The following is a 13,412-nucleotide window of genomic DNA, read 5'->3' as shown; positions in this document are numbered from 1 at the left end:
CTACCTCTCCGCTCTCCTCTTTTAACTGTCCAAGAATCTCTCCTTTCTTCTTGGCCTGAGGGTGCGACTGGCTGATGGTGCCAGTTCCAGGGACACCAAATGGGAGCTGTAATTATCATTGCTCCACCACTGTCCTGTCAGTGCGCTCGCCAGCAAAACAAGAGGGATCCTTTGGAAGTCCTGATCAAAAGCTTTGGCCTTTGATCATGAAGCAAAAGGAAAAACCTAAACACTGTGCAAAATCAACGAGGAATGTCCCAAAGAGAACCCAGGAGAATGGAAGTGACAGCCATCCAGAAGACATCCTCAGCTCCTCCTCTGCCATGGTGTGTTGATGTCAGGAGCACAGGTGTTTGGGCTGTGTTTGATCTGATCAGTGTAAGCAAAGGACTGAGAGAGTGAGTCATGCAAGGATGTTGTTGCTAAAATGTCTGTCAGATAGCACCTGGCAGGCTGCACAGCAGGTTTTTATGTTTCTGCAAAAGGCTCGTCTTCACCATCTGAATTTGATGGAAATGTTTACAGAGAGGGGTACTTTCACTACTTCGAAATTAATTTGCAGCTGAGTGACAGAAAAAAGTAATAATAGAAGCCCATTTTGACGGCCTTAGCCAAAATCTACAGGGGCACAAGTCATGCTGCTTCAGCGACAACAAACCACAGCCTCTGGAACCTTTGAAACCCTGTGTGGTCATTTTCTCTCACAGTGACTGAAAAGAACTGTGGTGGGTGGGAAAGAAAAAAAGAGCCCTTCGCCACTCATAATACCAATCTTATGTATGTAGACGAAAATGGGAGGGGTTGGGGGGTGGAAGACGGACTAAGGCACAATTTTAAAGCGCTTATTGAATTGCCATTACAGCTCCTGAGACTAATTGTGGCTGTTGTGTGTCTCTCGGTGGCCTAGGGGGCTCTGGAGTGGCCCTGTATGCTCTTACTCAGTGGGGTTTTCAAACCGAGTGGCCCTGAAAGAGAACAGGACCACCGTAGATCAATGGCAAACCTTTCACTCTTTCACAGGCCTTCGCTAATCCTTCTCATTTGTCTGCCATTTGTTGAGGCACATTCACAGCTCCCTGAATTTAGGATTAGGCCTTGTTTTGTTACAAAAACAGACCAAGTTATAATGCTGAATAGATGGACTAAAGCGTGGACGACGGATGAATGTGAGTTTGCGAGCATGTGTGCATGTATGTGTATGGTTATCAGGTATACACTATGTTTATGACCAAATTCATGTGAATACAGAACTTCTTCAAGATTTTGTATGCATTCTCATTTCCGTGGTGGGCTAAGTGGTGCAAAAAAATTGTAGCTTTCCTTTTATTTGTTGTAGTTTCTATCTTCATACAGCAACTCACATCTAAAAATATGCAGAATCCGTCTGAATGTTTTGTTTTGAAATGTTTAATGTTTTTAATGGTATGACAATTGTGACTTATACGTGACTACAATTTTATATTTCTGATCTTCTGGACACAAGTCAATGCATCTGATCCTTGTGTTCAGACAGAATGTGAGGTGAATTTTAGAGGCGATACAATGGCAAGGTCAAGAAAAAGATGTACGTCGGCAGGAATAGTCATATATTCGCCTGGGGTGGCGCACACAGAAGAAAATAATCTGTTTCATAAACAGATGAGAGGAAAAAGGATTGACCTCAACACAAACGCACACAAACGCACACTCTCAAACACATGGTGTTTGATGGTCTGTCCATTTCTAGTTAGCTTTTTAATGTCTGTTTTATTTTTTAAAGAAACATCTTCTGATGCAAAACTAGGGCGCATCATCAGTGATGTTACCTGAGGTCATGTGGTGTTTCGGGTCTTTCGAACATCAGAATCCCTCACACCCTCAAGAAATGTATGTTCAACAATTTAGCTTTCAAGCTCTTAAAACTGTTCTTTTTCAGAGATACCAAATATATACAAAAATGTGCATTTTCATTAGGCAAATTACATCTAGACTTCTACTTAGTAAGTAATGGCACAGTCATGAATCGAGTGTAAAAACTGTTTTTATAACTTTGGGGCTTAGGGGGAACGAAACGGAAATTTCGGGGTTTAAGAGGTTAAGGGTTTGTTGTCTTAATGAGATGATTTTCACCACTTTGCAGCTGTATCTGTAACTGTAACTTTTGCAAAGATATCATTTTCACATGCTGTCTTTTCATTTGTCTTCAGTTTCATATGAGAGCAAAGACAGAGTTCACCGATCTGTGTCTCCTTTTGAAAATAAATATTTCATAAAGAGAGAGGAAACGCATGAACACATTGATTCATCACAGTGAAATACCTGCAAAAGAAATACAATTTTATTGAAGTTGCAATGATCCCCTTTTAAGCCAGAGTTTGTCCCCATTGTGCTCTGTCTGAACCTGAGAGGATGCTTAGACAGTCTTGGCAGCACAGCCATCAGACTGAGGTCTTCTCATCACTGAGTGGATTAGTGTTCATGTCTGAAGCCACTTACTGGACATTAGACAGGGCTGCTGAGTGGCACATGTGCAATATTTCCCCTAAAGCCCTGCCATGCCACACTGCAGGTATGTGGTGCCGACCGGCCAAACCCCATGTCAGGCATTCTCTGGATGCCTGCAGTCGTGCCAGACACCGGGGGACAAGATGGACGGAGGGATGACTGTGTGAATCTGAATGGATAAGAGGAAAACCAAAGAAAGTGAATATGTGTAATCTAATATGGGTGGGCAAACAAGAAAGAAAAAATATATTATTATATATTATACAGTGTGGATTAGACTCAGTTGTTATATTGGTGGCACAGGTGTCCAAAATATTTTCAGTTTTATGGCACCAGCACAAAATGTGGTCCCAAAAAAGGCAATTGAAAAGAATGGAAATACCAACAGAATAATAGATTAGTTGCTTTCTTGCCAAGAGTTAGGCAAGAAGACACAGCAGATTGTTAGCTTAGCTTAGCATAAAACCTGGAACGAGGGAGAAACAGCTAGCCTGCTTGAGTTCAAAGGTATAAAAACACCTATCAGCACATCTCACTAATTAACACATTGTATAATTTAAGTTATATAGACCAAAGTGTAAAAATGACGAGTTGCGGTTGTGAGCAAAAACTTTTTGGCCTGAAGTAGCAACTTCCTGGCATCTGAGGCTGTAGAGCAACCAGCTGAGACTTAAGATTAAACAAATGAGATATAATGTGTTAATTAGTGAGCTTTAGAGGTGCTGGTAAGCAGATTTCTTTTTTAAACTTTGGACAGAGCCAGCCCAGCAGTTTCCCCCTGCTTCTAGTTTATGCTAACCTAAGCTAATTAGCTGCTGGCTGCAGCTTTTTTTAAGTGTACAGGTGAGAGATTGGTATCTATCTTCTCATCTGACTCTTGGCAAGACACTTTGTAATACAGCCCACAATTTACTGCCTAACTCCCCGCAACTTATGGAGTAACTTCCTGCAAAGTACAGTATAATTTCGCTGTATGAATCAATGGAGACTTATTGGTTCATACAGGTATTTAAATGCAGGTTCAGTGGAAGAAACAGACTGGAAAACAAGGGAGTAACAACTATGTATACAGAATAGACATAGGTGGTAAACAGAGCTAAATAGCTGACAAAAATGATGACAAGCACATATAGCACATCACAGTTGAGAAAAACATCATTAGTAAGTGCGGCAGGATCACTTATTAAGTAATAATGTTTTTCTCAACTGTGATGTGCTATGAAAAGGTAATATAATAATGGACGAAGTGCAGTAAAAACAAATGCTTTGCCATTTTCTCATGGCACTTTTGACAGCCTTTTTTTTAATATGGAATAAGAACACTTTGAGAAATGGGTCTATTCTTCATTCACCCAGCACTGCAACAATCATATCTTTATAACTTGTCATCCAAGGGCCTAACATAATACAGCAATGTAATAATGTCAGACATACATTAAGGTGGATCAAACATAACTAATCTTGAATGTTAAATGTTGTAGAGAAGAACCTAGTATTTATTTTTATTTCATCAAAAAATGAGAATGTACAATAATCTATGAATGTATGAAGAAGATCACTGAAAAGTTTGTGCCAGCCTGAGGGGGCACAGACCATCTCCTATACAGTTTGGCCAGCTGAGGCAGGCCATCCACATGTTGGCCAACGTCCCAGTCAACATCATGAGGTTGTCTTTGGCTGTAAGTGACTGGAAAAGACCAAAGTCAGTGCTGCTTCATGCAAAGTGTTAGCTGTGCCAAAGCCTATCCACCCTGCCCCTCAAGCCCGCTGTGTGAAGTAATTCTTCATGCCTGTGAAACCAGACAGACTCTGTGTTTTGTCACTGCATGCATGACGATATTTTTTCAACACTGCAGTTTTTTAAATACAAAGTATCACAGGTGGATGTTCTTCCTTAAAAGCAATAAAATCTAAATTTAAATTGTCAAACATCTGCTTTCTTTTTCCTGCAATGAGGGTTAATATAAAGGGGGCCAGATGCTTTTAATTGGATAAATACCTGCGGGCCATATCAGACAATTAGCAAGGCACACAAATGTCTGTCATCGTGTAGGAGAAAGAACTTGACGCTGCCTGGAAAACTAAAGGACGCTATGTCCACTCCAGCAGAAGGAAACAATCTTCCACTCAAATCCTGGCTAAAACTAGGGCTTTTAAAAAAAGCTGTATATAATGTGTATTTTGTTCTGTACCATAGCACATGTAGACAGAATGTGAAACAGAAAAAGTGAAATGTGGCAAAAACATTCTAACAAGACAGCAATGTCTAGACAAGTTGTGAGGTTAACTCCAGGCCAAAGTCAAGGGCCAAACCAATGACAAATCCCCCCTGGCTCAATGCCTTTGTACATTATGGTTTCACAACAAACGTGTGGCTCAGAAAAACTGTTTTATCTTGTATGTAATAATAACTCAATGTGACAGAGCAGCTCATAAATCCAGTCACAGTGACATAATCACGCATGGTATTCATTCAGATTTTCTATTTGAACACAGAGGCTGTCCACCACATCAAATTCAGAAATAAAGAGTTGTCAAATATGATGACTGAAGAGAAGAGACAGCAAGGAATGATCAATCTCAACCCCACTGACATTTACATTAAAAGAACCACTAATAAGCTGAAAAACAAAACAATGCAGTAGCTCCCTAATCACCATGCAGGGATTTCTCCCATCCTGTCCTGCGCTCCTCCAGCCTCAGCACCAGACTTAGTGGCTGCAGCTGGGAGAAGTCAAATTGATCTGGATCTGAGTCTCTGAGGCTCCAAGGTCTTATGTTTCATCCCTAAAGCAGGAGGATTCTGTTGTTTGTTGTTGCTGTTTATCAGAAATTTAGATTTTTTTGAACCCAATTCATGGAACCACACCACGTAATCAGATATTAGGCTATTGGTTCTTTTGCATGTTGATATCTTTAAAGCACAGGATTATAGCCATTGTAGATTTTCTAGCTGCCTGACTCCATTTCACACTTTGTAATCAGGGAATCATAACATGCAAATGTTTAATTTCCAGCTAGGGTACAGTCCATAGAAGAAGGATGGCCCCTTTTCGCATATCATTGTCCCACTTAATAAACACCCTCAACGTCACAAACTGTGATACACTACCCCGTGTTTTTGTAGTGGGGTGACTTGCTCACTGCTTAAAGTGAGCTGACTTTAATGGACCACATAAAGCATTTAAGGCAGACAGAAGTCTTTAGGAATCAGACAGCTCAATTTGTGACTTCACTTTTTATTTGCACTGAGGTAGAAGCAGCACCCTCTGATGGTCAAATGGCAGAGCAATTTTTAAAGTCTTTTTGTGAACTCTGGCACTCTCTGCTGGATATCATGAAGTACTAACCTAAGTAACAGCAACTGTGCAACTGTGAGACAACAAAATGTAGCAACACTTGCATGTTTCTGTACACACTGAATAAATGAAAACTCAAAATAAAAATGCATGCATGTATAAGAGTGTGTGTGTGTGTGTAACTTTGACATAACCTGTTGGAGTGGCACCCTCTAAACTATTAAAGTATTTGTTCAGACTCTGGCCCTCTCTGCTGAGAATGTGATGTAGGCTACTTGACATGTTCAATTCTGGTCAAGTTAAAAAAAATTAACAGATGTGAGTAATATGCCTTTCTTTGTTCCATATCCACCTGTCAAAATGACCCGTCAAATGACGATGTATGAAAGAAATCAGTGTGCGAACTATACCATGGCCATCGGGGCAGCTCCGTTTTTTTCCGTGTGAGGAAAAAACTGTGTTACTGCTGAATCATTACTTGCTGCAAGCATGTAGGCCAGGGGCGGAGTGTGAAAGACTCTGCAAGGAGTTGTAAGCGGGGCTCAAGCCTACTGGCGGCAGCCGTTCCCTGAGCCCCGCGGGGGAAGCGCAATTATCTTGTTTTCAAAGCAAACCAACAACAGCAAAAAGCTCACAACCAGAAAGCAGATGATGAAAATAGAACCATAAATCTAAATCTATTTTCTTTACTTATTAAATTTAGGCAGTGCAAGAAGTAGTATCCAAACAGTGAGAGCAGGTCCAAAATACAAAGTCTGAAAGTCAAAAGAGGTAGAGGGAGAATGCATTGACAGGCTGTGTTTACTGTAACTCAGAAACAGTTGCTACATTGATTGTAACAATGGCAATACTGCATGTGTATTCATGAGTACATGACAGTTGAAAATGCACAAACAAAGACAGGATATGACAGGAGAAGTCAAGGTGTGAGGTGACAACCATGTGGTTGCTTAGTGAGAAAAACTGTTCCATGAAGGGGTCTTTGACAGCCCCAAGACGACAAGCTGAGTGAAGCTGCCATGATGCTTGGTCTCCAAATGTTCTTGCTTTTTCATGTTCTGACATGTTTCGGAGGAAATGGTAAGACCACCAATTCTGATTATTATTCTCCAGCTTACAAATGAGAACTTCATTGATTACAATGTTCTCTTTTTTTATCGTTATCTTTTTAGCGCTTAGGAGTGAAATCATAAATGGTAAAAAGACCAAGGCGAAGTCGATGAAGTATATGGCCTCAGTGCAGAACAACAAGGGTCACGTATGTGGAGGATTCCTCATCAGTGAAGACTTTGTGGTCACTGCTGCACACTGTGACGACAAGTGAGTTACCTTTCCTCATCAGGCTGTCTTTGAATCGTCTAAATATCAATTAAATAATTCCGTGAATATCTCAATAATTATTCATACAGGAATCCTACAAGTGTTGTTCTTGGCACCCACAATCTCAAGAAGGTTGATGATAAAACAATGCGATACACTGTGAAGAGGTGCAAACACCCATCTTATAAGAGACTTGAATCTGGGAATGACATCATGCTCCTCAAAGTAAGTAGATATCTATTTAACCTCATTGTCCCAAGTGACATCATGCATCTTTACCGTAATAAGTTATGTTATGGTTCAATAAATAAAAGAACATGTCATTTAGGGGAAATGTAAAAAACTACCAAAAATACAGGACTGTCAGAACCATTCAGGGCAACAACCACTTTTGATCACAAAGCTAGCAATAAAATAAATCACAAGCACTAAAAAAATTAATGAACAATCCTTTTGTACCGATTCTTTTTTGAGTTCGATGTGTATTAGGTCTACACTGTCACATGCTGCCTCCAGCAAGCGGCCACATGCTCGCACTCTGACCAAGTCCCTCACCTTCTCCCGCCTACTTGGCTTTTACGTATGTTACTAAACAAGGGCTAGTGATCAAAACTTTACAGCCTTAAACAGTGTTTGAAAACAGTGCAGGTGGTGACTGACTGATACATGTTTCCCCTGGGTCTTGCTGTATGTGCTTGCTGCCGAGACCAGCTACTTTGCTTAACTTAACATTTATATATTAGAGGAACTGAATACTGGACTCAAAAATCATGATCAGACACTTATATGCCAATTTCTCTACCAGCTCAAATAGATCTTTGGGTGCACAGTACTACAGGACATGCTTTCGAATGTCCCCTGAGCATCTTAATCCAGGAAGTTATCTCAGGGTGTTTGATTTGTGAAGTGGGTATGCAGTGTAGACTGCAAGACTTGCAGATAGACCCTTCTCAGCTCATTATTCAAAAAGGTTTTCTGATTTTTGGGTTTGCTTTTCGTGTTGTGAAGGCCACAACACATGCGAGGTAGTGTTTCTCCCACTGGCTACGCTTTTCTTGGCTCAAGGCAAATTTGGCACAAGGCCATTTTTTATTTCTTCTACTGTTATAATACAACAGACATGTAAGTTAGTATTTTTTTGTTTATTTGCTGTCAAAATAATAAAATAATACACGTGTTGCATCAAGACAATTACCACAGTAAAAATATATTAAAACACTTCTTGATTTCATAATTTCATAAGTTAGTGCGCTCTTCACTCTTGTGACCTGAGAGGTGTGCAACACCAATTACTGGAAAACCTGAACTCCCCAAAAGTTTGACCCGTGTATATTGATGCAATACCACATTCAAACTTCATGGCATAGCTTCATAGCTTGAAGTCTGTTGGAGAAAAAGGTTAATGTTATGAAATAAGGTGTGGCAAGTTTTTAACTTTTACTTTCTTTTTTAATGTCTTCAGCTGTCGAGGAAAGCTCGCCCGAGCAAAAAAGTACTAATTAAGCCAATTCAACTTCCAAGTCGTCAAATAAATCTGAAAGAAAACCAAAACTGCAAAGTAGCTGGATGGGGATTGACAAGAACTGGTGGTCAACTTGTTAATGACCTGCAAGAGGTGGATGTTCCCATCATTAAGCTGGAAAAGTGTCAGAAGGCATGGCATAATATCCTTCCTGACAATATTATCTGTGCAGGTGGATATGGAACAAAGAAAGGATTCTGTCAGGTATGTTTTCTGCCCTTCAATAGAAAATGCCAACTGGTTTGTGGTTTAAAAATAGTTTAAACATCTTGAGTAATGAAGCTTCCTCCTTCTCACAGGGTGATTCTGGTGGCCCTCTGGTGTACAAGGGGAAGATTGCTGTTGGTGTTGTTTCCTTTAACAGCAAGAATAACTGTAACTACCCAGATGTACCCAACATCTATACAGATATATCAAAATTTCTTCCCTGGATAAAAGAGATTCTCCAGAAAAAGAAATGTTGAATGTAACAATATTACAGATTGTTTTTTAATTGTGATCTCTTGCTTTGTCTGAGTCACTTTGTCAGCTGCTTTGTCCGCCAAATGAAAAATGTGTTTCCTTTTGGGATACTTTTCATCAGTACATGCTAAAAGCCAAGGTTCTTCAAATAATCACAAAACCTCTCAGGGTAAGATTAAATAATGTTGCATAAAGCCTATGAGATCCACAGTCAAAATGGCAAATTCATCTAAAAACATGTCAATTCTGGTCAAATATATCATCATCAGACGTCATTTAGACTGCCATCTGTTACATAATAAACGTCTTTAAAAAGATAATGGGCTATGGTTTCATAACTGTGACTGTGGAGACATCAATGATCAAGTTTGCAGCTGGAAACTTTCTGTGGTTTCTGTGCTTCATCAAGATTATCTCACAGTTCAAAGAAATGCTTGGGTTACAGGCAAGAGGATATTTGAGGCTGGCTGCAAAAGTGAGTTAATCTTCTTAATTTTCTCATCCAAATAATAAAACCACACCACGTAAATGCACCTTTTTAAATATATTTGCTCTTCTCTTCTTACTTCCACACTTTGGAATTTGAAAACATTTCTCATTATGTTCTTGTTATGTGAGAATAATTACATACAAATGTTTGATTCATACCTTTCAGACCAGAGGGTCACATACTTGTTCAGGTCCAGCTTACAGTAAAAGTAGGTTTATACTACAATCAACATGCTCCACTGGTAAAGTGAAACACTGACAGATGAGTCAGGATGCTCTGTTAGACTTCTAGCTTTCAGTCAATGATAACATAACTTGTGACTGTGAGAACACCGACTCTCAAACCTGAAGCTGTGGTTGCTGTTACTCATTTTAATTTTGGTGTAACAAAAGATTGCTTTTCACTTCAGTTCATCTAACTAAGAATTTTAGTGGAATACAAACAGTGAGACATAGACACAAGAGGAAAAATGTATTCAATGATAATAAATGTAGAAGAGAGTAAATGGGTTAACATCACAGTCTTTGTTAAACTCATCATGTGCTGATCACATAAGGTGCTTCAGGCTGCTGAGGCAGCAGAACTGCAGCCTTTATATTTATTGTAAAAAAAAGTCAGCACTGCATGATTGTTCTTGTCTTTACTGACCGCGGGTTCTTACCACTAAAAGACATTTAAGGGTTGCATCGAGCAATGCACAGAGGATGCGGCTAAAGAAGTCATGGTGACGCAGATGAAAACTTACTGAGAAAACTGCTGTATATAAGGGTCATGTATTGTCACCCCAAAGACAACAGGCTGAATTTGCTCCCAGCATGATGCATCAACTGCACAAGTTTCTGCTTTTTTATCTTCTGACATGTCTTGGACTACACGGTAAGATTACTAAATCTGGTTCAACGTCTCTTGTCTATACATGCTACATTAACTAATTTTTTTCCTCTTTTCTTTTAAGCACGTGGAAGTGAAATCATAAATGGTAAAAATACCCCAGAGAACTCAATGCTGTATATGGCCTCTGTGCAGAACAACATGGGTCATCATATATGTGGAGGATTCCTCATCAGTGAAGACTTTGTGGTCACTGCTGCGCACTGTGATGACAAAATGTGGGTTTCCTTTTCTATTTCAGCAGTCTTTGATTCATGTAATTACAAAGCAAATCTTAAAATTTATTCATTTTTTAAATTTTATTTTAATTATTTTATTTGTTGATACAACTATATACAACATCTCAATAATCATTCACTCAGGATTCCTTTAAGTGTTGTTCTTGGCACCCACGATCTCAAGAAGGTTGATAATAACACAATGAGATACAGTGTAAAGAGATGCAAACGTCCATCTTATTCGAAACCTTCATCTGGGAGTGACATCATGCTCCTCAAAGTAAGTAGATATTAATCAATCTAACAGTCTTAGGTGAAATCGTGCATTGTTCACCATTTACTCCATCTTCAGACAATTTTTTTTTTTACTTTTTAACCTGCGGTCTGATACTATCTATGCTATAAAGTGGTCCTTGCTGGTTTTTAATTTTCACTTTGTGAATTTGTGTCTCCCCAGCTGTCTAAGAAAGCTCAACTGGGCAAAAGAGTAAGACTGATTCTACTTACCAAGGCTGACAATAAAATAAAAGATAAGGAAAAGTGCCGTGTCGCTGGATGGGGTTGGACTCAAACTCATGGTAAAGCTGTTGATGTACTGAAGATGGTGGACGTGCCCTTTGTCAACCTGGAGGTCTGTAAGAAAGAATGGGCTGCTATTGGCTTGAATCTTCCTGCCAATGTTATCTGTGCCGGTGGATATGGCACAAACAAAGGATTCTGTCAGGTATGTTTTGACATTTGTCAGTTCATAGAAAGTGTCAGCTGGTTTCTAGCTTCACTGCTTTCTAGTCTTAGAAATTGAATAAACAAATGCAGCTTCCTTCTCCTCACAGGGTGATTCGGGTGGTCCTCTGGTGTGCAGTGGGAAGGCTGTTGGTGTCGTGTCTTTCAACATGAGAAAAAACTGTGACTACCCAAATGTTCCTAACGTCTACACAGATATATCAAAATACCTTCCCTGGATCAAAAATGTTCTCAAGAAAAAGGATTGTTAAATATAGCATACCTTTACTGTGTTGAACTGCCTTCCACTTAGCATCAGGTCTGCTGGAAACTCACTTTTACAGAATGGCCTTTCTTAACAATTGACATCTTTATTTCTTTGGAAATTACTTTGTGATTTTTGCTTGAAAAGTGCTCTTTAAATAAAACCATAATAATCATAATTATTATTACAGTATTATTATACAGTGGAGATATTGCTGTGTTAAGTTGCTCTGTCAATGTTTGCTCTTTATCTGAAATGAAAAATAAAACTTCAGTGTCGAATGTCAAATATTTTATTTCCTGTGGATATATTCTTCATCAGAAGACAGAAATGTAATGCAAGTTAAATATACATGTATAAGTACCTATATATAAGGTTTTCTTTCCAAAAGGGAATACTGGTAAACTATCAGCTGTCAATTAATAATGAAATGAATTTAACCAGGGCATGAGTTTCCTAACTGTGACACGAGAACATTGAAGATTAAACCTGAATCTAGAAACTGTGGTTTCAGTGGTTCATCTAGTTTGTCACAGAATTCAAACGAATGTGGGCTGTTTAGATCCACATCAAAGACAACTGGTCTTGTGTTTTTTTTTCACCAATAAAACTCATCAAACTGAGGTTCACTTAGTGAAGTGGCTGAGTAGTATCCACAAGCAGGGAGAGGAGGCGGTCCAACACAGTGTCAGAAATCTGAGAGAAAGACAAAATGGCCTCTCTCAGTCTCTGTACTTGTCAGTTTTAAACTTTCATGTTTTTGATTGTGTGTATCTCTGCACGCTCAACTGGGCAAGAAAGTACATGCAGTTCAGCTTCAAAAAAAGTGAGTTTAAAAATATGAAACATGCAAAATGATTAGTATAGTGGTGAAGGGTGAAAGGAGACTTGAAAGTGCTTGCTCTTTAACTGAAATGCAGGGTAAGTTTAATGCAGAACGTATAATTGTGTTCTTATTCTCAGAATGAATGTGCTGTAGTGTTTTCTAACAACACTGCATAGAGTAAAGGTGTGGTGAGGTTCTGAGAGTGCTAAATCCAAAACCTGTCTTAAAAGTAGTTTGACATTTTTGGAAACACACTTATTCACTTTCTTGCTGACAATTAGATGAGAACAATGAAACCACACTTAGACGTTAGAGTGTAATTGATCTTTTCATTTAACACTCAGCAACAAAGCAAATAATAGTCCCTGAAATGTCAAACTCTTCCTTTATGCAGTCGTTTCAAACTATTTTGGCTCATTTGCTTCAGGTAAAGATTTGAACTTCTGTCCAGCCCCTGTTGGCTTTATTATACAAAATCAGTTAACATTATTAAAATTAAATATTGCCCCTTGTAAAGTCATTTGCTTTTGTTGACACAATGAAGGTTGTAGAAGAAATGAGTTTTGTGACCACTGATTTTTTGTCAGATTTTTAGTTAATCATCTCTGAAGATTCTGTCGGGTCCAAAGACATCCAGAGACACTTTCAACGTGGCACTATTTCCACTGTGGCAACAAAACAAAGTTGCAAAGCAAAACAGGATGTTGTAGGTTAAAGTGGCCTTAGGTGCCCTGTAAGGCCACTAACTCCAGCAGCATGCATGGTAGACAGACAGAGATGAACCATGGGCTACAGCTTTCTCTTAAGGTAACAGACTCTGTTTGGCTTAGACTGAGGGAGGTTTGTAATGCACTGCATGGGGCAACAACTTACATTCATATGTATCAAATGCTACATTTGTTACAACTGCAT

The 13,412-nt window shown here is 39.1% G+C and overlaps 1 protein-coding gene across 1 annotated transcript; it reads left to right on the top strand.

The window, feature by feature from the left end:
- Positions 1 to 6,704: 6,704 nt before the first annotated feature.
- On the top strand, positions 6,705 to 11,681 carry LOC119901365 (plasminogen-like). Its single transcript, XM_038716993.1, has 10 exons — positions 6,705 to 6,863; positions 6,956 to 7,103; positions 7,193 to 7,328; positions 8,566 to 8,829; positions 8,925 to 9,086; positions 9,400 to 9,562; positions 10,533 to 10,686; positions 10,831 to 10,966; positions 11,144 to 11,410; positions 11,520 to 11,681. The coding sequence occupies exons 1-10, from the start codon at positions 6,803 to 6,805 to the stop codon at positions 11,679 to 11,681; spliced, it is 1,653 nt and encodes a 550-aa protein (XP_038572921.1). The 5' UTR covers positions 6,705 to 6,802.
- The last annotated feature ends 1,731 nt before the right edge of the window (positions 11,682 to 13,412 follow it).

The sequence above is a fragment of the Micropterus salmoides genome, unplaced genomic scaffold, assembly GCF_014851395.1.
Source record: "Micropterus salmoides isolate LMB-PRFRI ecotype aquatic unplaced genomic scaffold, ASM1485139v1 Ms_hic_scaffold_13, whole genome shotgun sequence".
NCBI classification, from domain to species: domain Eukaryota; kingdom Metazoa; phylum Chordata; class Actinopteri; order Centrarchiformes; family Centrarchidae; genus Micropterus; species Micropterus salmoides.
Note: the sequence above shows the minus strand (reverse complement) of the source record. Positions and strands in the feature narration are given on the sequence as shown.